The sequence below is a fragment of the Atheta coriaria genome, unplaced genomic scaffold, assembly GCF_025399875.1.
Source record: "Atheta coriaria isolate IRGN ID8LTWV9N9 unplaced genomic scaffold, Caltech_Dcor_3.1 hic_scaffold_8_pilon, whole genome shotgun sequence".
NCBI lineage: Eukaryota > Metazoa > Arthropoda > Insecta > Coleoptera > Staphylinidae > Dalotia > Dalotia coriaria.
In genome coordinates this window covers 1,505,402-1,526,710 of record NW_027045450.1, presented here as the reverse complement: position 1 = coordinate 1,526,710, position 21,309 = coordinate 1,505,402, and the positions used below count along the sequence as shown (strand labels likewise).

At 38.7% G+C, this 21,309-nt stretch overlaps 4 protein-coding genes across 10 annotated transcripts; 2 read left to right on the top strand and 2 right to left on the bottom strand.

The window, feature by feature from the left end:
- Window positions 1–213: 213 nt before the first annotated feature.
- Window positions 214–1,553, top strand: BORCS6 (BLOC-1 related complex subunit 6). 2 transcript variants are annotated; one of them, XM_065309141.1, is made up of 5 exons: window positions 215–468; window positions 533–1,066; window positions 1,119–1,202; window positions 1,259–1,335; window positions 1,419–1,553. In XM_065309141.1, the coding sequence occupies exons 1-5, from the start codon at window positions 388–390 to the stop codon at window positions 1,462–1,464; spliced, it is 822 nt and encodes a 273-aa protein (XP_065165213.1). In that variant the 5' UTR covers window positions 215–387; the 3' UTR covers window positions 1,465–1,553. The 2 variants fall into 2 exon arrangements, with proteins under 2 accessions (XP_065165212.1, XP_065165213.1); XM_065309140.1 differs by lacking the exon at window positions 1,419–1,553 and having other exon boundaries at window positions 214–468; window positions 1,259–1,412.
- Window positions 1,554–1,801: 248 nt separating this feature from the next.
- Window positions 1,802–7,573, top strand: LOC135796990 (uncharacterized). 2 transcript variants are annotated; one of them, XM_065309139.1, is made up of 5 exons: window positions 1,802–1,907; window positions 4,362–4,560; window positions 5,036–5,190; window positions 5,301–6,609; window positions 6,664–7,573. In XM_065309139.1, exons 2-5 carry the CDS (start codon window positions 4,461–4,463, stop codon window positions 7,395–7,397), a joined length of 2,298 nt encoding a protein of 765 aa, XP_065165211.1. In that variant the 5' UTR covers window positions 1,802–1,907; window positions 4,362–4,460; the 3' UTR covers window positions 7,398–7,573. The 2 variants fall into 2 exon arrangements, with proteins under 2 accessions (XP_065165211.1, XP_065165210.1); XM_065309138.1 differs by lacking the exon at window positions 1,802–1,907 and adding an exon at window positions 2,727–3,106.
- LOC135796989 (uncharacterized) lies at window positions 7,569–16,117 on the bottom strand. Of its 4 annotated transcripts, XM_065309136.1 has the most exons (9): window positions 15,531–16,117; window positions 14,310–14,385; window positions 12,107–12,311; window positions 9,723–12,047; window positions 9,104–9,407; window positions 8,802–9,014; window positions 8,610–8,756; window positions 8,268–8,554; window positions 7,569–8,208 (listed from the first exon to the last, which is right to left on the bottom strand). In XM_065309136.1, the coding sequence occupies exons 3-9, from the start codon at window positions 12,252–12,254 to the stop codon at window positions 7,748–7,750; spliced, it is 3,885 nt and encodes a 1,294-aa protein (XP_065165208.1). In that variant the 5' UTR covers window positions 12,255–12,311; window positions 14,310–14,385; window positions 15,531–16,117; the 3' UTR covers window positions 7,569–7,747. The 4 variants fall into 4 exon arrangements, with proteins under 4 accessions (XP_065165208.1, XP_065165205.1, XP_065165207.1 ...); XM_065309133.1 differs by lacking the exon at window positions 14,310–14,385; XM_065309135.1 differs by lacking the exon at window positions 14,310–14,385 and having other exon boundaries at window positions 8,610–8,744.
- A 368-nt stretch (window positions 16,118–16,485) lies between these two features.
- Window positions 16,486–21,120, bottom strand: LOC135797145 (uncharacterized). 2 transcript variants are annotated; one of them, XM_065309357.1, is made up of 4 exons: window positions 20,803–21,120; window positions 20,010–20,752; window positions 17,474–17,583; window positions 16,486–16,756 (listed from the first exon to the last, which is right to left on the bottom strand). In XM_065309357.1, the coding sequence occupies exons 1-4, from the start codon at window positions 21,084–21,086 to the stop codon at window positions 16,547–16,549; spliced, it is 1,347 nt and encodes a 448-aa protein (XP_065165429.1). In that variant the 5' UTR covers window positions 21,087–21,120; the 3' UTR covers window positions 16,486–16,546. The 2 variants fall into 2 exon arrangements, with proteins under 2 accessions (XP_065165429.1, XP_065165428.1); XM_065309356.1 differs by lacking the exons at window positions 16,486–16,756; window positions 17,474–17,583 and having other exon boundaries at window positions 19,380–20,752.
- Window positions 21,121–21,309: the final 189 nt, after the last annotated feature.

The following is a 21,309-nucleotide window of genomic DNA, read 5'->3' as shown; positions in this document are numbered from 1 at the left end:
TCAAGCAACGTTGCCAACATTTCAACTATAAACCGTCAAAATATTAATTAAAATAATTAAATACATTATAAAAACATATAAAATATATTCATTTTAATAAATAACATAATTCTATTAATATATCTAATCATTTTGAGCGATAAAAAGGCGATAAAGTTCAAAATTTGTGCAGCGCGTTGTGGATTGCCTATAGTAAAATCCTGCAGAATCCCCTCTATTGAACTTCTGCGGCAATTCGTGGTTTCGATTTTTGTTTACTGTGCGATTGTGTGATTGTCATAATGATCAGTGTTTTCGAATACGTTTTACAAACTCATATTACAGCAATAATGACGATATCGACGATTTAACTAATGCATTAAAACTTTTATAATAGTTTTAAATACAATGGATTCAGACAGTTCATTACCGTCACCTCCTGGGCCTCCAAAAGAGCCGCCGCCAAGCTTACCGCCCCCGCTACCAGCCGTAACTATTCATCCACAACCACCAGCATTCATTAAACTACATCTATTTCATTTTTAATCCCCAGCGGCCTCGGAAAACAAGCCCACAGCCACCAATTCCACAACATCACTACGATATTGATCAAGAAGTAGACAATGATGATGAAATCTCAGCCCAGATGACAGCATCCTACAGTGAAATCTCCTTCAAGTCTGGCCAGAGTCCTGACATTGACCTGCCAACACTCTCATCAGTGGATTCCAATTCACTGCAGGACAATGCCAGGAGGCCAGTTACTTTGCAATGTGATAAGAGACCTTTGGGACCATTGACTCTGGAAGGGTCTGTGCACATTGAAGGCAATATGACACATTTTGTGGCTGAAGATTTAGAATATAAGATTAAGTTGTCTAGTCCACAAGCTAAAAAGTGTGATACTCCACCTATTCCAGGCAGTTCATCAAGGAGTTGCACACCTAGCACTTTATACAGACAATTACTGGTGCCACAAATTGGACAGATTGATAACAGGCTGCTGAATGATCTGGAGTGTGAAGCACAAAGAATTGCTACTTCTATTGACAATCTAACTGAGAATTTATGTGGAATATTACATTCTGTAAGTAATTATCAATGATTATTTAAACATTTAATGTTTATTTCATTTCTAGATTTCTTCAATAACTGCTGATAATGTAGATGTTTATAAAAATGCTGTTTCCAAAATGTCAGATGCAATGGATGCTAATATTAAGGTTAGTTTTGAAGAAAACATTTATTTCAATTGTGATAATGTTTAATATTTTTGTAGAGTATGTATACTATGATGGCAAAAGCCGAAGAAGTCACACAAGCAATGAAACTAGTGCAAATTCATGCTACAAGATTGTATCCTTTTAAAATAATGCACAAAATTCATGTAAAAATCTTCAGTTGATATTTTTCTTAACCTTGTGTAACCTCCAACCCAGGAAAGAAATACGAAGACTTGTGGATCTCTTTGACAGCTGTGTTTAATTATTTTATATTTATTTATATGTTGATTGTATTAATTGTTATGCTGTTTCAAGTTATGAACAAATAAATAGCTTTTTATATTAGAATAATCTTCAAAACATTCGAAAACTTTCAAAATCTTTACATATTGTGTATTGATATTAACTTTGAACTTGTACTTATGATTATAAACGATCAATGCTCTTGATCTTTTAGCAGTAGTTGACAATCAGCAACTTATTGTTTTGCTTTCATTGAATCCGAACGATTTAATCGCGGCTCGGCAAGCGAACAATAAAAGATGTGCAATTATTTGTGGTAGCATTGTGTACACATTGTGAAGCGATAAGTCCTCTTGCCGCTCACGTCGTAAACATTAATTTGTCGCATCCTGCTCAATAAATAATCGCGCAGCCGCGAGTGAGTGAACTATGCGAGCTAATCAATGGATGTACTACGATTTGGTACGTATTCATCTACATTCAAATCATTGTCGAACCTAAAACGTTAAATTTAATTCCATTCGCAATAAATCTGTTGTAATCTGGTGTTATCAGTGAAAGTTGAAGCAATTTTTATCTTTTGCAACGTCATTTGAGAGAAAACTTAAGAAATACAATGTCTAGGTGTGAAATACCAGAAAATACAAAAATTCCCATCGATAACAAGTCAAAGAATGTTGTTAATAGTGTGTTATGTTCACACTTTTCTTTATCTAAGGTATCTAAATATATTATTTAAGTGTTGACAACCATACACTGCAAATTCTTTAAATAGGATGCTAACAAAGTTTTCCAACCTTGACTAAAGTCTTAACTTTAACAAGGAGAGTTTAATTTGATTGTAATTTGAACTTAGGGATTTTGTTACTACACAAATGTAAATAAATGAAAGTTAAAAGTTTAATGCAAGAGAATTAGGTTTAAAAACTCAATTTTAAGTCTAAAAAGATATATTAATGATTTATTAGTGCAATTAGTCTCAAGTGCAAGGTCTGAATGACGTAACTCTGAATAATTTCCCAGTGCAAACGAGTTTTTAATTGGTCGAGTTAAAATTTGAACGGTGATTACCACCATTAGTACTTTACAGGTATTTGATTTTGTTATTGAAAGTCTTCTTAGAATATTAATTCGGTAAATAACATCAAATCAAAGCCTCTGTGACAATGGCAACAATGACAACAAAGTAGGTATTATACATATTAATTACTTAACTATTGTATGTCCACCGTAGTGGTACTTGTACTTGTCCTTAGGTAAATTTAAACTCTGAGCCGTGCGCGTTTGCAATCACTCCGCGACTTAACTTCTGCGCGCACGGTCGCGTCCATCCATCGTCCGTTCGTTAATCTTAACTAAATAATAACGCTCGCTTATAAGCCGCTATTATCATCGGCCGATGGGCCAGTCGCAATCTGGACTGTGCTGGAACACATTGTTACAAACGACTTGCAAACAAACTGTGTCCAGTGACACAAAAACAGCCATTATTCAGTGTTTGAAACTGTTTGAAGAGTGACCAACAACATTCAGCGCCAACTACAACTATCAAAAGAGAATAAACACAGTTGATACTAACTAAATCATGATGTGATAATGTTGTCGTATTTATAAATTGAATATTTTTACATATTCAAGTGGAAAACAACTTTTTAAAACGAGTAAGTCACATTTTAAACCAAATAGTTGTAGTGATTTGAAGATATGTGGCGATAGTTAGTGATTTTGATTTAATATGAGCGTAGATAGACTGCACAGTGCAATTAGAAAGTGAAATCTGTTTGAATGTTGAAATTTCTCGATTTTATGAACGATGTGGGTGAAAAATTCAAATATTATTATTGGAAACTCTCACTATTCGATAAATTTAATATAAAATCAACGCATTTTTTGTTGGGAGTTGCGAAAAACTTGTTTTTAATTAAATTCTAACTTTATTTAAAGAATCAATTACGAAATTGGATGACGTCGGAGGATTTTGTTATCTACGTCACGGTACTTTTGATTTTACAAAGCATTTAAATCAGGACACGATAATATGTTAAAAAAGCGGAACTATCCGGGTAATAATCATAATAAAGTATTGTTGTTCTGTCACTGGATTAATTTATTTATCCTGACACATGATACAATGGCCAAAACAAATAAAACTTAATAAATGCTGATTAAATCTATAAAAATGCATCGTTAAGTTCTTTTTTCGCTTGTTTTTTTTTTATGAATAATAAAAAGCAGACATTAGCTGCAAGTGTAGATAAATTTATTTATAGAAAAAATGCAGTATAAAGCGCATAAAATGCACGCCGATGAAGAAATCGTTAAGATAAATGATTCTTATGAACAATGCACGTTTTGAAAGTTCGTCTCAACAAAACCGCAATCTGCAAGTCACTAATTGTCGATTAAATTACAATCAAATGAGTTATTTCACCATTTTAACAATCTATGAATTTGCGCAATATCTAATTGCACTCGCAAAGAAAATTATAGTGCAGACTATTGCAAAATTGTTTTTTCAAATTGAAAATAGATTAAAATAAACCTTGTTTTCATGTTTAATGATTGAATCGCATGTACATCAGCATTGACATTCGTTGTGTTTTGTTCAATTTACAATAGATGATTCAAGGTAACAAAATTGGTTAGTTGGTATTCACGTATGACACTCGTGTTATGCAACCACTTATACAATTTGAGTAATTATTTTTTAACACCTGGTTTATGAATTCTATATAACAAACGCAAACAAATTATACAAATGTAAGCAAAACTATGCGGCGTAATCAATTTTTAAACAAACAGTATAATTACTTTTGTATTTTTCGAAACAAAATTACTTCCTGAGTTGCGTGACGATGAGACTTAAACATTTTATATTAAAAAATAATGATTGATTGTGTTTGTCTCGAATTTTAGAGCTTCAACTAAACATCACGAATGCCCCGGTGTTCCTTAAAAAGTATTTAATCAAAGTTTTGAGAGTGATTTGGATTCACTCACGCAAGTTCCATCAAGATGGCGACGTTCCGAGAGTGGCTGATTGTGCCAATCATCAAAGATTTCAAGCAGAAAGAACTCCTGCCTGTCAAAATCTTATTTTTTGTTCACATGTCCAGTAAGTAGTTAAATTGGCTTAATTAACGATTAAAGAAAGTATGCCAACGTAGTAAACACATTAACCGCACGGGATTTACATTTTACATTTAATCATTTATGTCAATACGATTCTCTTCTACTCAATCATTGTTTGTGTGCTTTTTGGAAGTAATAACCAGTTGAATATTTGCACGAAGACGACCCTGACTTGTAGGTGAGCCTCATCACCGCGATTTGGTTACTAGTTATTAATTTATCTCTGAATAAAAAAAAAATTGGAAAGTATGCCAAAGTCAGCAACGCAAACAACAAAAAACGAACGCTTTGAATAGCACATAACAACGCTCGACATGAAAGCGTCACAAGTTGCACAAGTTTTGTGCAATTAAATGCTATTCTTGCAATATTTGAGCTACGGTTCATTATGCGCAACATATTTGATATTTACGCCTCACATATGCAACTGAATACACAGATGATCGTTTGATTTACAGCCATCTTGGTTTTATATCCATATCTAACCATACACATGCGAGAATTAGGAATAAACGTCGAAGAAACGGCAGTTATGTCATCGTTAACGCCTGTTGTCGGGATCTTAATGCCGCCTTTAGCTGGACTCATCGCTGATAAAATCGGCAATTTCAAGGTAATCCGAATTGGTTTCTCTCAACTGTTAATGACCTCTAAATAAAATAAACTGTAAATCATTCGGAACATGTTTGTGCCGTTACGTAACTTTTGATTTTTTATGTTTAGATAATGCTAACGTTATTTTCGGTATGCAGTGGTCTTTCCGCTTTGTTGCTGTTGACGATACCGATCGGAAGAGTTACAGTGACATATCCAGACCGAGTTGTCCTTGGCATGTCGTGCAACGCTCAAAATCCACTTATTCTCTCATTATATGAAGAATATCCATGTGAAAACGATGCAAACATGGCTTTTACATCCGAAATCTCGGTGGAATCATGTGGATATGTCTGTCAAGCGTACGTGGACACTGCTGATGGCGACGCCATTTTGCGTGCGCAGTATTACGATATCATGATGCACAATATCAAAGAAAACAAGACTTCATCGGTGAAAGTTATGCATCCAACATTACGAAATGTAAACATGACAAATCCACCAAAATATAAAATTGATGATGATATAAAGAATCATATGAAGTTACAAAATGACGAGAGGTACACGACTGTTGTGAGAAGATACTCGAAACATTCGTATTACTTTCCGGCGACGGCCATGTTTAATTTTAGCTGTGCATTAACCAAACCTGACGGCTCGTCGAAAGATGATTCTTATAATCATACGAATGCAGAACACGGTTTTGATTTACCCGTTGAAAACTACGAGTGTAAATATAGCACGAAAAATGTCCTACGTTCATTTGTTGCTGGGATAAAAGAAGGAAACAAATCTGATGATGATATGAATGAGTTACGAGAAATGTTCCAAGTGAGATATTTGAATTTACCTCAAGGTAAACACAATGCATACTGTGCTGAAGGTTATGGCCAAAACAAAGAATATCTGTCTGTGCGTGTAGACTTATCAAAAGAAAACACTACTGACATCTACCGGACAATAGATTTGGGTACATGTGCTCCCAGATGCATAGCAAGTGCACCCAGAGAGAAATTTTGCAAGAACTCAAAGAGAGTCATTGAAAAAGATGTCAATTTGACATTCTGGACATACCTGGGAGTAAGGGTTTTCATTGGAATCATTGGTGGTACCGCATACACTATGTTTGAAGGAGCTGTCATCGCCATTTTGAGAGAGTACAAAGCAGACTATGGTTTACAAAGAATGTACGCTCAACTTGGTGGTATGATTAGCTCACCCCTGAGTGGATTATTGATTGATTATGCTAGTGAAGGCAAAGGATATACTGATTTCAGACCTATATTCTTTTTATACTGTGGGTTGAAGGTTACCAGCGCTGTGTTAATGTTGTTCATTAATTTAGAGTTCAAAACACCTGCCAGTAGTGTTGTGGCAGATGTAAAATCTGTGATAAAAGTCGAATTGGTTTCGTTATTTGTTGCTGCATTCTTATTAGGTACGTACCATGAATTTTCTCATTAATTTTATATTAAAAATTATATTTTTACAGGTGCTGCATGGGGTTATATCGAAAGTTACCTATTTTGGTTGCTGGATGATTTAGGAGGTACCAAATCTCTTATGGGACTTACCATAACTGTTGGTGGGATATTGGGTATTCCCTTACTGGCATTCTCCGGGCCACTAATCAAAAAGTTTGGTCATGCCAATATTATTTTCATCGGATTCCTCGCGTATGCTGTAAGGTTATATGGCTATTCAATCATTTACAATCCATGGTATTCACTGATATTCGAAGCAATGGAATGTCTTACTCACTCGTTGTGTTTCACTGCACTGATAACATACGCAGCGAAGTTATCATCCGTCACAACAGACACAACAATCCAAGGAATAATCGGCGGGCTATTTTATGGAGTTGGTAAAAGTGGGGGTAGTCTGGTTGGAGGATACTTGATTAAATTCTATGGAATGCGTGCCACTTTCCAAATGTTTGCTGCCACTACCTTCCTAACAGCATTCTTATATTTTGCTTTCTTCCATCTTTATATGAAGTCCAGGACGGATCTTCGGAAAGAAAAAGAAGACGAAATTGAAGAAAAGGACACTAAAGCCAATGGAATTAGTGAATTGAACAAAGGATTACCTGATAAAGATAAAGATAAAGATGATAAAACACACACGAATCAAGCTTTTGAAGAAACGGAAATGAAAACTAAAACAGAAACGGATAATAATGCTAATGTAAATAAAGAGAAACCGGATGTGAATGGAATAGTTTAAAGTTGAACCTGTGTGACATACGTAAATATATCGTGATGACTGATATTTTCGACAATTAAAAGGTTTTTGTATATATCTAATCTAATCTGTTAGTTATTATTGTTAGTAGATATAGTAATACATATTTATTTCCGGTGGGCGCCATCTTGTCAACTGAATAAACTCCTTCCATTCAATGTCTATCTATATTTATTGTACACATGCGTAATAAATAATATGGAATACGTTTTTAAATAAAATATATATATCACGATGCATGTCGTATGTGCTAGGTGTCGAAGATGTCAAACTTTTGGGTTTCTGTCCGCCGCCTAGCACATTATATCTTCATCTCTTTTCTTTTCACTGTATTAACTCTTCAGCCCTTTCAAACATCCATTTTCATCACTACCATCACTACATTCAATGAATCCATTACAAATTCTACTTTTAGGTAAGCACTCGCCTAGTGGACATCTGTGTCCATTACATTTATCAACTTTTTTGTTGTTTTTAGCTTCAATTGTTTGATTTGTATTCACATAGGACTGGATCCAGTTGTGGTAGTTAGCAACTTTGGTGTAAACACCAGGACGGAAGGCACGTGCACACCCGTAGCCATTGCTGGTGATCCCATGAAGGGTCCACCTACCATCACTTTCGGAACACATTAGAGGACCACCAGAATCGCCTAGGCAAGCATCACGACCACCACGGTCATAACCAGCACAAAACATGTCGTCTGTTACTTGGTACAACGGTAGAAATAGGGTTCTTTTGCGACATTCAGCTGTGGAAATGATTGGTACCTGAACTTCTTGTAGGGTATCAGCTATGAACAAAATAATATTATTATTTTATGGATAATAAGAGTTTTGTCTATAAACTTACGGAAAATACGTCCAATTTCAAACAATTGGCCCCAACCAATAACAGTACAGATTCTCCCATCATGTGGGGCCACACCAGCTGGCGGGAGACATATGGGTCTGACATAATCACTAAATATAACAGGCACTTCCATTCTTAAAAGTGATATGTCATTGATAAAACCCACATCCACATAGCCAGGATGCAAGTGAATACTGATAATATCCCGTAATTGCTCGTAGGGTGAAGGTAGAGAGGTACCACGACGAAGGTTACCCATACGCGCCACCCAATGATCATTCTGGGAACTAAAAATCAAAAATTTAAAACTTTTCTTCTTTAATATGAAAATACAAAACTTACTGATAAAAACAATGTCCAGCTGATAATATCCATCGTTCTGAGATAAGGGTACCACCACATTGAAACTCTCCTTCCTTGTACAAAGCCGCCTGCCAAGGCCACGCGCCCAAACCAGCATTACCACCTCCCACAATCCTGTACACACGACTAATCATAATTCATCCAAATTTATCACCGTCAATAGACACCTACCTAGCGTTTTTCTTTCCAAGTTGAGGTCGTACACCGCACTCCAATGAATCACACTTAACCACAACAACCTCTTTCGCCTCACACGTGGTATTCTCAAAGGTTAGACTTGATTTCGTTGCATTGTTGAATGAATAACTCAATTCGTAGTATGGTGTGTCTTCATAGCGGGTGTTCAAGACATTTTCTTTGATTACATTCGTAGACTCCAGTTTCCTACACGTTACAAAGCATAGCACAATGATGAATTACTCTATAAGTTCAACAAACAGAAGTAATCTAGTCGGATGATGATAATTACTCACTTGTAAGTCATTGCTTTGCAAACCGCCTGACCCAAATCGGTAACTTCCCAGCTCATCCGCGACCTGGAGACAACCGAGTCAAAGTTCGCCACGCACAGCTTGCCCCAAACGCCGTTCTTTCGCACCATCAGAAACCCATCCGCATTGTACGGGAATTCATCAGCGGAGTTTAAATCCGGCGCTACTGTCACACACTGGCGTTCATCATCACCATTCGGACAATCGGTAACACCATCACAGATACTCGTCCGGTTAATACACATCTTTGAATTCCCGCAGACATATTGTCCCGGTTGACACCAGTCTAAATTAAAATTAAAAAGCACACGTTATTATAATGAAGATAAAGATGATGAAGAATAATATGTCGCTTAGGATTCACTTTGTTTTCATTATGGCTCTCGTGCATAGCAAAATCTAGGAAAACAGTTATGAGCTTATTTCGAACAATGGCCGCGCTCGCACAATGTTACAATTCCCATAGCTATTATGTCACACAGCACGAAGATCATGCCCCGCTATTATTACTCACAACAACAATCTCTTTGCCATCTTCGAGTGCTTTGTAATCTGAACATAATGCAATTATGATTGTCTATTTCTATACGTCGAGACTTACCGCAACGATTTTCATCCGAAAAGTCCCAACAGTCCACGATACCATCGCAGATCTTCTTCAGCAAGAATTGGGAGCGCAGATAATCGGCGCAGTTGCAGTCCTTCTCGTCGGAACCATCCGCACAGTCGACCAAATTGTTGCAGCGCGTCGAGTTGGGCAAACATTGTCCGTCCCCGCATTGTATCGTGTAATTCGTGCATTCCGACGCGTTGATCGATTCAAAGTACAGCGGATTATAACCGACGTGAGGTAATTTGTTCTTTTCTTCTTTGAAGACATCCTCCAGCGGAATTTTGTTATAGGTTTTCGTCAACATGTTAAAACCATTCGAATTTGAACTTGCGCTTGCCACAGCTTTTGTAGAAATTACCCCCGATGATGAATTAGTGTTTAATTTGCTTATTTTTGATAATTCCGCGAGTTTTTCTGGGGTTAGGATCTGTTGAAATGGCTGGGGTTCCATTTTGATGAGTTCTTCAGGAGGTGAAGTTGAGGATTCTGTAGTTGTGGGTATTTCAGTCGCAAAATTTAAAACGCCGACTATTTGGAAGGCGTTTAGGTTGTTTTTATTGGTTTTGACTTTGTGGGTGTATTCTTGACTTACTGAGGTGACCACTTCAGTGTGTACATAGGGTAGGTCAGATTTATGTATACCAGAACTGGTAAAATCGTTTATTTTGCTGTTTGTGGCAAAACTGCGTGTTTCTGATGTTTCATTGGGTCTTTTGGGTCTTGGCCGAATGGGTCTACCAACACCTGAGTTGGACTTTACTGGTAAAAGGGTCACAAGAGGTAATTTAGTTGTGGCCATCATTAGAGATACTTCATCAGCTTCTATAACCTCAGCTTGACCTACATTAGGACTTTCTGGAGTGGCAGTAGTGGTAGTAGTAGAAGTAGTACTTGCTGGTGTGGTAGAAGTTGTAGTACTACTAGAAATGGTACCAGCTGGTTCCAGGAGTTGTTTTTGTATACTATGAATCATTCCAGGATACTTTAAAGTAGCCACCTCAACAAATCTAGTCTCTAAAGTGGTACTAGGATCATTTAAGAGGGTGAGGTCATCTTCCCCTTGACGGTTCTCAATTCCCTGCATCACCGTTTCTTCAGAAAGAGGAGTTTCTGCTTCCGAATATATTAAATAAGGTGTTGTAAAGTACACCTCATCAGCCCCTGAATCAATCGGTGATGTAGCATCGGATATCTTGTTCACTGGCAATGGATGCCCTTCAACCTTTGTGGACCCTAGACGTTCAGCGTCCAGACCTTGCCACGAAAGGCCTTGATTAGTAAAGCTGGTATAAATAGGTTCGCTGTTGTCCACATGCGCATGCTCCGGCTGTTTGACATCCAACTGTGTCGTTGTGGCCGTGCTCGTCTCCAAGCTGTGATAAATCGGCACCCAAGGTTCCTGGTTGAATAGGTTCGAACCAAAGAATGGATTTATCGGACGCTGCGTCGTGACCTTCGTGGCAACAGTTGTGTGTGCGCTGTGTTTGTCTGGCAGACGCATTGTGGTCGTCGTGGTCGGGGTCGCCGTTGTTGATGATTTCGATATCGCCGATGTTGATGATGGCGATGACGATAAGGAAGGTGCAGTGGTTGTGGTCGTGGTCGGTTTCGCAGACGCAAGCTTGAACAATGCACTCGTGACGTAGGTCTCTTTCAGCTTCGGCGGTACCACAGATGGAGACAAAGCCGCTTGCGGTCTTGTTGACCCCTGCGTATTCACATTCAACTGTGTGGCCGTAATTGTTCCGATTGTCGTATTCTTCTCGGTGATATCCGCGTCTGTTTTGGTGATTTTAAACGACCCTTGGACAAATGAGCTTTGCATGGTACCTTCTTTAGTGTCATTAGTAATCTTCTTAATTGTAGCAACCTGCGAGGGTTTTGTAAGCATGCCATGTGGATGAGGACGTTTGGGTAGTGTGATTTCTTTAGGTTTTGTCGATACATTAACGGGTTGTCTTTGATACAAATCAGCATCGACTCTTTTGACAGTCAAAGACTTTGCTTCGAATTGTATACCCGGAAACACAGGTTTTCTACTATTGGCATCACTCAGAAGAATATCTTTGAGACTCTTTTCGACATTGTAGATCTGTCTTGGTATTTTTTTACGATTCAACGTTACCCGGAAGAATATTGTTCGTGTATCATTACCGAATTTATCAACAGTGCTGGAAACATACGCGCCACCTAGTGAGGAGCGTTGGTATAAAGTTTCGAACTGCATTCGGTAGCGTCGAGCTTTATCAACCAGTCCTACAATGAATCTATCACCGCGGACGACTTTCGCTCGGCATAAAAACGTAATCAAAGCTGTTTGGAGAACAAAATCATAAAAATCTGTCATAAAATGTTTAAAATACAAAACTTACGTGATGATGGTTCACTTCTAAGTGCTCCCATGTACAAAGCAAGCCCAGCAATAGACAAGACTGCAATAAGAACAAAAAACGTCGCTGCAGCGAGCGCTATCGAGCAATATTTGCCCTTTGAGTGACCAGTTGCAGCAACTTTAGGCATTTGTTTCGTATCATGCCAGAGCAGCGCTGAATTTCGTGATGAAAACGCGTAGTCATTCTGTAACGCAAAAAGTACAGCATTTTTAACGACAACCATGTGGAAAATGCGCATTAAACGAATGAAACAAATGAGAAGCGCATAACGAGCACACGAAAAAACCGAATGCCAAAGATGCCGATGACGATGGAAGTCCGTTTTGCGCGAGGGCCTAGCGAGTGAGCTAGAAAGAAGCATAAGGTAACAATTTGAAATGAACCCATTCGGTGTGCAAGAATGCGGAACGTTCGGCCTTTTTGCCGCTTTGCTACTCTTGCACCAAGCGAGCAAACTGTCGCTTCCTTCCAATTGCAATTTTCGCGTTTTTTGCTTCATCGCGGCGCATATTAAATATTATGAGCGTTATGTCACAGCGGGAGCTGCGGGATCGATGAATTATGAATGACTGCCGTCGCAATTCGCGTGAACCGTTCGTTAAATTGGCATTTGACCAGCAGCGCCAGATGCTGATTCATTATTTCGGTACAAAGTCACTCGTGCGTTTGCGCATGCCGCACGAGTTTTCGGCAATTTATATCATAAAGGACACTGACTTGGAAATCCTATTAACGAAAACAGCGGGCACGTTTTTAATAAACTGTGTGCTTACGAGGTGTGCAAGGACATAATTACACAAATTACATTTTTAACAAGACACAAATAACAGTTTAGATTAATTTTCCATGTCAAATATGATTTACAGTCGCTGCAGAGAATGGAATATCAATAATATGAAAAGTTGAGCGTTTGGCGTGCCGACGCCGGCGTAGATTGTAGTAAAATTGCTAAGTGAACATCGTGAGCATGTTGCCAGAATGTAGTAAGTTCGTAACCAGTTGTAAGACGAAGCGGAGTGCAAACATCTCGGCATCTCGGGCGGGCACGTTTGAAGACGTCGCGCGAAAGATGTATGTGAATACGAGCGAGTCCACTGCTCCGACCTGCTACGGTCAATGGCAGGCGATGGCTGCGTGCGCGCGCGAAGAGCGAAACCCACGAAGCCCGCGAAGACGTCGACGACGACACCGTGCGGCAATTAAACAAGACGAACCTCCTTGCAAAAACCGCATCGCCATCAAAATCAACCAAATTGTAACCACATTCATGTGTGTGCATTGTGTTGGAAATCAAACAACGAAACAAAACACATGATCAACTGCCAATAATAAATTAAACTTGCGTGAAAATTTATTCCGCGTACGAATAATGCCCACTTATTATGCTCATTGAGTACGACGCTTCCTCTTCGACGCGTTCGTGTCTCGTGTATGTGCGAAGAATGATACGGTGATTATCCACGTGTTACATAACCTCAAACGCATGCCCAAACCTAACCTAAGGTGTGCGCTAACGAAGCACATTAAAAACGCGCAGAAATGAATTAAATTAGTTTGTGCACACGCATATTTAATGACAGTGTGTAAAGGAAGATGAATTCTTGCATTGCATTCATATTATATTCAACAATTCAACATAGAATTTCATGTTGTGAGAGTTTCGCGTACAAACGATGCAAATGCGTTGAATACAAACATTTCATACGCAAATTGTATGCATGTATGAATATTACACTGCATTTTCATTTGGTTATTGTGCAAATGAATATACATGAAGCAAAATAAATAATAACAAACGCAGATAAAGATTTTATAGAAAATTTCATTTGCATAGTGCTAAAATTTATTTTTGTTGGTTATGATTTCATCTCGGTGGCCATTTTGTGTGACATAGTTTCCATGACTGTGATTTCCGCAAGAGTTGTTAATGTGCTTAATCAAGAGCAGCATGAGTTCAATCAATCGTCATTGGGATTACGGCATTCACTGATGCAGTGAGGTTAGTAGATCAGAGTATTATTATTATCGTCCGCCATGTTGGTTTTGATTTGATTAATGCGCAGCGAGTGCAGCGCGATTCAATTTAATGTTGTAGTGTAATTGAAACGATTAGTTGTACAAGAGTGCATTCGTGATGAATTACAACATTAGCAATAAACGCAGAAAGAAAATAATAACAAACCGGAAGTAATCACCGCTGGTGGAAGTTCTTAATTTGTTTATAAGGATTATCCAAACAAAACGTGTTGATTTTCTTGCTAAAACATAATTTAAACGTTTTTTCAGCATTTTGTATAATTGGTTGCATATAATCATCAGAAACAAACTGGTTTCCGCTGATTTAATCTGAAATGACGCTGGTTTATTGAAATTTTCTTTTTGTTCGCGTTAAGAGTAGGTATAAAGAATACAACTTCCTGTCAACACATGCTCTCCGGTGTCTTCTTCTGCTTCTTCTTCGTGTGTAAGCGCTTGTCGACAACAATTGCCGATGCACTCCGTGGTGCTTTACGAGCGCACCATGCGCGCGCGCACACACATGCCTCAGGAACAAAATTAGCATAAAAGGACGCGGAGAATCGCGCATATAATCGCGCGGTAGCATATAAAATACCAGCCACGCCGCGAGTAACTGTTCGCCATTCAGGCCCGACGTCTCAAGCAAGAGAATCGCCCGATGGAGGCGATAAACGATAAAAAGCCCAAGATGAAGACGCTCGACACCCGGTCCCGTTGTCCGAATTTAAATATAATGCGTAAACAGAGTCAAATTAAAACTTTTATAGCCATACACGCATTCCACGATGATTTCTATAGCAAAAAACTGCTTAATATTCGATATTAATGGCAAATATTCTTACAAACTATTAATTAAGCTCCGCCCCCTTTTCCGGTCGCTGTCACACGCATAGAAAATCAAATATTTGGCAGTTAATTATAAGATTAATCTCATTATGGGAATACAGTTATCATTCAGCTTAAATCTTCTTGCTGTAAACGTAATATTTTACATTCCGAAGCATCTTCACGAGTGCAAGGTCAATTCCAACCGGTTGAATGTGGGAAACGCACATTAAACTTACAAATTTCCATCTTTCGGTTTACTACGCAGGTAAATTTCGAGTATTGTGCTTAAAATTCCCGGTGTTGTATCGCGTTACAGTTACAATTAAGTTTTTTTAACATGCGCGGAACCAATGATACACATTTGAGCCAAGAAAACAAAAACCGCAATCGTCCGCGGGTCACAATGAACTCGCCGAAGAGTGAGCATGAACACACGAGCGTGTTGTGTTACATAATTACTTCCTAAACCATAAAAACACGTATTTAGATGATTTCGTATACTTGGTTGCCTAGCGCATGCAAATCTAACCTCAATTATTAGCTTTTATAGGTTTACCTGTCTGTAGGTGCGTCCATAGGTCGGTGGATAATAATTGGTTTTAGGCAGCGGTCGTCCTTTCGTGTGTCTGGTCGAATAGTTATCCATAATATGCTTTGTTTTTATTGTTTCACGTTTCGCAGCAATGGCAATGTCATTCGATTACGTAAGCCGCAAATCGTACATTCCGCTACACTTAAATCTTACTTAATGATGAGTCAATCAATAAACGCCACCGATATAATTAATTTATGTTAACACATTCATTGCATAGCTAATTGGTGTGTTTATGCATCGCGCAGCATCGCGCATTGTCCGCCCGTGAGATGACTTGACTTAACTTAAGTAATAAATTACACGCGGGCGCGCTCGGACACCGGTTTATGATTAAACACTCGTTAGTGTGTGATTTACGGACACTGACTTAAGTTGGGGCAAAACAAACAAACGATATCACTTTTTGTGTGTTTGCGTTGACCGAAAAACTGGTCGCTGCGAGTGAGTAAACGACGTCTTCCTTCCTTTCCGGCTTGTCGACTTCGTCTGCGGACGCGCAGTGAAAAGACCGACCGATGAGGACGAGCGTGCCGCGAGTACTGAGCGCACCAAACAAACGCCGTATCCTGGCAACAGACTTTACCTCGACGCACACTTGACTTAAGTCAAGTTAAGTGCGCGATGTGCGCTTTCGTACTCTTCGGAACTACGAAAGGTAGTACCAATACTTGTGTACACACATGTTTTACAGGTAAAAACCAGGTGATACTGCTACTAAATAAACTAAAGTAGAGTTTCAGGTAGAAATTAAGGAAAAATTTGTGTTTTTTTTCATCGTATTGCGGTAATAACCAGCATGTGGATGTGGAACATCTGCACATCGATTTTCCAGATATCCAGATGTGCAGAATTCCAAAATGAAATGATGCTAGTTTTATATCTTGTCCCTGCTGTGCTAGAGTCGGAATTTACGCCGTTTTCGATTTGTTTTTATTTCTTAAAGATACAGGTATAATTTATGAGCGTGCAGGCGAGCACTACGTGTACTTCTTCGACGTGATGGCATCGATAATCCGCTGGAACGTCGGCGCGTCCAGACCGAACCATGATGCGCTGCTGGTGCTGCGCGCCGCCGACCGGCGCTTGAAGAAGTCATCGTAGTAATCGTAGTCGGACGATATCGGATTGAATTTCGCGTAGTAGACGGCGGCGAACGCCGAATAGATGAGCAGCACCGCGGTGCCCAACTGCAGCAGACAACAAAAACGGGTTTATGCTTTATTACTCGTGCTCGGGGAGCACAACATGTGTGTGCTGGGTGTTTATGCGTTTGTATTGAAACCCAGGCTCAGACCCAGAGCCGGAGATAATTGCGATTGCGATTGCAAGCCGCACAGAAACGCAACGACACTTTTTCTTCACACCAATAAGGCGGCTTTAATGCATTGTAATTGCAGAATTGGTTGCCTACTACCACTATCAATCATGGTTATGAGATGTCAGCTATTCTGTGATGTGATATAATATACTTCTAAACTGAACGGAAATTAAATTTCAAGGTTGTTATTGTTATCCATCACGAAATACAAACAAAAACTCGGAAATTATAAATATTCACATGTCAATATCTACTCTAGTCTCAAATTTAATTTAAATATGTTTTCTAAATTCCCGAATTAAAAAAATAACCGTTTTGGTTTGCCGGAATGACAACTGGAAATCTCATTAGCATACAATGCGAATATTCAACGCGTAACAGACGTGGAACGCTCATCAAACATCTCATTAAATACGATTTGCTGTGGCGTGTACTGTACACATGGCCAATATCATGATTATCCGTTCTTGCGGAGCGTTTATGATAAGTTAAACTGTGTGTATAGCAATGCCAACGTGTGATATCGAAGGTGAGACGAATTAAAACGATATTAACGATGCGCAGGATGAAAATGATTAAAAATTACCTGAAACACCGCCCAAAACTTAAACGATCCTTCGTTGATCAAAAAGTCATAGTATCCAGCCCACGGATCAGTTTTCACCGCTTTGGGCTCCTCCACCGGCTCCACTTTTGTCATCATTTCTTCTTCTTCATCGTGCCCCATGTCGTGATCATAGTCCATCATCATACCACGTGCCTCTCGACTGGAAACATCATCTTCCGGACTGGCAACGAGAAAAAACGTCCAAATTATCAAAGAACGCAACAAAATGATGTAATAATAAGTAATCACAGATAAGTATAGACGGATTGTGATTGTGATTGTAATACAGTAACACAGGAATAAAGGAATGAGTAATCTGTGCCAGTGTGGAGCACATCGAGCATCTGCTGCATTCCTTTGTTTATTATTGAGTTGTCGATGTGGTTTTGTTTGCGCCAGGAGACGATTACGAGTGTTTTGAGTGTTTTCTAGCGCCGTGATGTGCATGTGGGCATTGTGCAATCGATATATACCTGATTGTCGTGCGCGTCGTTGTCGTCAATAAATTCACCGGCGATGTCGCCATCGCCATCGTCGACGTCCTTAAACTTGATTCTTCGCTGCGCGCAACGCCGCGGGCCATTACCACGCAAACACCGCACACGAACGGCACCAACGTTACCAACATGTTTAATCCACGCTCACAAATTTATAAGTCCTGATCTGGACTCAATTCAAATCAATATATTTATATTTATTTATTTACTATTGTTACCATAACACATTTATGTTTATCGTGAACTTGAACTTGTTTTCGTTCGTGGCTTTTTTTTCTTCTTCGTGTGTCTGGTTGACACTACGTCGTTTGCAATTGTAGCACCCTGACAAAATGACCAGACGCAACGAGGTGCCATGTTATTTCATAATTTCGATAAACTCTTCTTCGTACAATACTTAACACTTGCCGACGAATCTGTAACGGTATCTCGCCGGTAGCAGCATGACAACATTGCGCAAGTGATAAATAAATATCGTGTGCGTAATTTTCTATTCGAACTGATAATTAACTTAAGTCGTGCACCTAATACGCCGTAATTGAACGGTACCGCACACGAAACCAGATAACAATGCAAGGCATGCGTAATTAAGGCAATTGTTTCAATTCATTAACATCGATTTGATTAATTTGTGTGTCAAATCTTTCGAACTCTGCCTGCTTGCTGGGATAATTGATTTTTTTGCCAAGCATACTAACGCGCTAACTTTGTTAATGTTAAGTAATCATTGCAAACATTACGTAATTGTTTTTTTGTCACAACAGAACCGGATTTAGTGAAAAACAAACAAAAAAAATAAAAAAAATTGTTTCATAAAAACATAACCTCAATTAAAGTCTATTATTATAACCTATTATTACTCCCAACAGTAAAATTAACCTCAAATACAACACTGTACCATTTTTGATAGAATAAACTACAATATCTTACATTCGCAAACGAGTAAAACACTAAAATCGTTAAAAATACGAAGAGGAATCTTGAACTCTGTATCCTTGACTAAAAACTTCAACTTAGACAGGTCGAGATGCTGAACACGACTTTTTTTCCAAGGGTGATATCAGCTCACACATTATAATTACCCACGGATCATCAACAAACTAATATCAACAGGTTTCAATGTCTTTCGTCATAGAAAATTGAAGATGGCACCGTAATAATGCGCAATTGATCACTTTATTATGTGTTTTTATAGGTTTACACACTTAATTTAGCTAATTGCGCCTTTACAACGCGTTTGATATTGAAACTGAAGCATTTAAACTGAAAAGCGTGTCGTTATTAACGAATCAATGTCAGTGTTGCAGTAAAAACATTGTAAAACACTTTAATGACCGTGTATTGTTGTTGCGTGTTTTATGCTGGAAGCATTAGTTCTAAGAAAAAACTTAAACAAAGAATATTTTTATTATATAACTCTTAGATTGTTACAAATTACATGGCAATATAACGTCGTTTAAATTGAATCATGGCTCTGGTTGTTTGCTCAGCAAGTTCATCAACAGAAGTGGAGTTGGTGATGTCACCCAGACTCCTGCCCTTGTTAACATTGTCTAAATCATGCACGAAATTTACCTTGTGACGCGCGATTGACTTAAGAATTAAGACAGTTATATAAATAATGAAATACACGCTAAAGTACAAAGGTATGTAGTAGAGTTTTCTGCCGAGGTAGTAGTAACTGTAGTGTCCTTTGTTGACACGGTTTTCATCTTCCGGTTCCGGTGGTGGTGGAGGTGGCGTTGTCGTTGTTGTAATCGGATGATAAACATGATGATGATCATGATGGTGGTCATCATATAAGTTGGACCATAGAGGAAAATGGTTGAATTTACCTTTTAGGTGAGGGTCATGATCAAGGTATTCTGGGATATCATCCAGGGAGTGTTTATGGTCATCTCCTGGATTGTAATCTGTATCTGGGTAATCATTTTGATCAGGAGGCGGAAGAGGGTTTTGATCGGGCATATCTGGTGGTCCATTGTCAGGCATTTCATTAGAATGATCATCAGGTGGGTGTTGATGATGATCATGGTCATGGTTATGGTCATGGTCGTGGTTATGTTCATGATCATGGTCATAATCAATCGGAGGATGATCATAAACATACGAAGGGAATTTGTAGTGATGGGATAGTGATGGTAATGTCATCACTTGTGGTTTAGCTGTAGTTGATGGTACAGGTGTTGGTAACATAGCCGGAGGTGGTGGTGGAGGTGCAGTAGGTGGATTATACTGATACCCACCTGATGTCGGCGGATTATATTGATAACCTCCATTGTTATTGTCATTGTTATCACCATTATCATCAATACCAGGAGGTGCCTTATCATTTGAATCGTCGTAATCAGATCCATTGGCGTCTACATTATTTAAAGGTCCTTTGAAATCCGCAGGAGGTGCTGGTGATGATGATGGTGATGGATTATCATTAAATGGAGGATATTTAGGTCCTCCATTTGTAAACTTTGAAGAATCTGGTATTCCACTTGCTATTGGGTTATATGAAGATATAGGTGAGTCATAAGAAACTTTTGGCGGGATGTAAACTGGTCCATGATCGTGATCATGGTCCTGATCAACATTTCTCTTTGAATCTCCGAATTGGAACGCTGGAGGTGGGTTAAACCTGTCTTGAAATCCTTGCTTTTTTATCACGGAATCAATTTTTCCGTTTTGAACTTTTTGAACAGGCACACTGTAATGATAAACCACTTTTTCCTTGTTTAAATTTTGACCACTTCGTAGTTTTACATCCGAACTAAAAAAACATGAATTAAAAACACTTTTATATAAAAATATTAGGAATACCTTTGTGTAAAAAATGATTGACCATTAGAACTACGCCCTTCACCTAGGGTACCACTATTAGCTGCACCCCATTTTGCTACTTTAGCATAAGCATTTGTCAAAATTGAAGGTACATCTCCACTTTTACTACCAGCAGCAAAAAGTAACACAAACAATAAACACCAAACGGATGTACCACACATCGTGCACAACTTCTTGTGTTGTGATCTCGACAAAATTGAATACGAAGTATGAATACTCTCCAGCAATGTCTTTTGTCCACTCGAAATGGGTGATGCCCTCATGCGCCAATTAGCACTTATGAATTGCTACAGTTATCTTAATCTGACGGCGTTTGGTCCATATTCAAGTACCGTTCAAAACAGTTATGTAAATAACGACGTTAAACATATATCACATCTTGCCGGAGACCAGCGAAACTAATCATCGGACGAACACATTGATGCAGGTGCCAGCCGGAGTGAAAACTTTTCCGATACAACCAATTAACAAAGTTTACTGTTTCAG

What these genes read in the sequence shown, in the direction of transcription:
- LOC135796989 (XM_065309133.1), bottom strand. Translation starts at nt 15,620, where the DNA reads ATGGATAACTATTCGACCAGACACACGAAAGGACGACCGCTGCCTAAA. An exon ending in CTTGGAAAGAAAAACGCTAG is followed by an intron (nt 8,757 to 8,801) that starts GTAGGTGTCTAT and finishes AATTATGATTAG; the next exon opens with TCGTGTGTACAGGATTGTGG. An exon ending in GCTGGACATTGTTTTTATCA is followed by an intron (nt 8,555 to 8,609) that starts GTAAGTTTTGTA and finishes TTTGATTTTTAG; the next exon opens with TTCCCAGAATGATCATTGGG.
- LOC135796990 (XM_065309139.1), top strand. Translation starts at nt 4,461, where the DNA reads ATGGCGACGTTCCGAGAGTGGCTGATTGTGCCAATCATCAAAGATTTC. An exon ending in ATAAAATCGGCAATTTCAAG is followed by an intron (nt 5,191 to 5,300) that starts GTAATCCGAATT and finishes TTTTATGTTTAG; the next exon opens with ATAATGCTAACGTTATTTTC. An exon ending in TGTTGCTGCATTCTTATTAG is followed by an intron (nt 6,610 to 6,663) that starts GTACGTACCATG and finishes ATATTTTTACAG; the next exon opens with GTGCTGCATGGGGTTATATC.
- BORCS6 (XM_065309140.1), top strand. Translation starts at nt 388, where the DNA reads ATGGATTCAGACAGTTCATTACCGTCACCTCCTGGGCCTCCAAAAGAG. An exon ending in TATGTGGAATATTACATTCT is followed by an intron (nt 1,067 to 1,118) that starts GTAAGTAATTAT and finishes TTTCATTTCTAG; the next exon opens with ATTTCTTCAATAACTGCTGA. An exon ending in CAATGGATGCTAATATTAAG is followed by an intron (nt 1,203 to 1,258) that starts GTTAGTTTTGAA and finishes ATATTTTTGTAG; the next exon opens with AGTATGTATACTATGATGGC.
- LOC135797145 (XM_065309356.1), bottom strand. Translation starts at nt 21,086, where the DNA reads ATGAGGGCATCACCCATTTCGAGTGGACAAAAGACATTGCTGGAGAGT. An exon ending in CAATCATTTTTTACACAAAG is followed by an intron (nt 20,753 to 20,802) that starts GTATTCCTAATA and finishes ATGTTTTTTTAG; the next exon opens with TTCGGATGTAAAACTACGAA.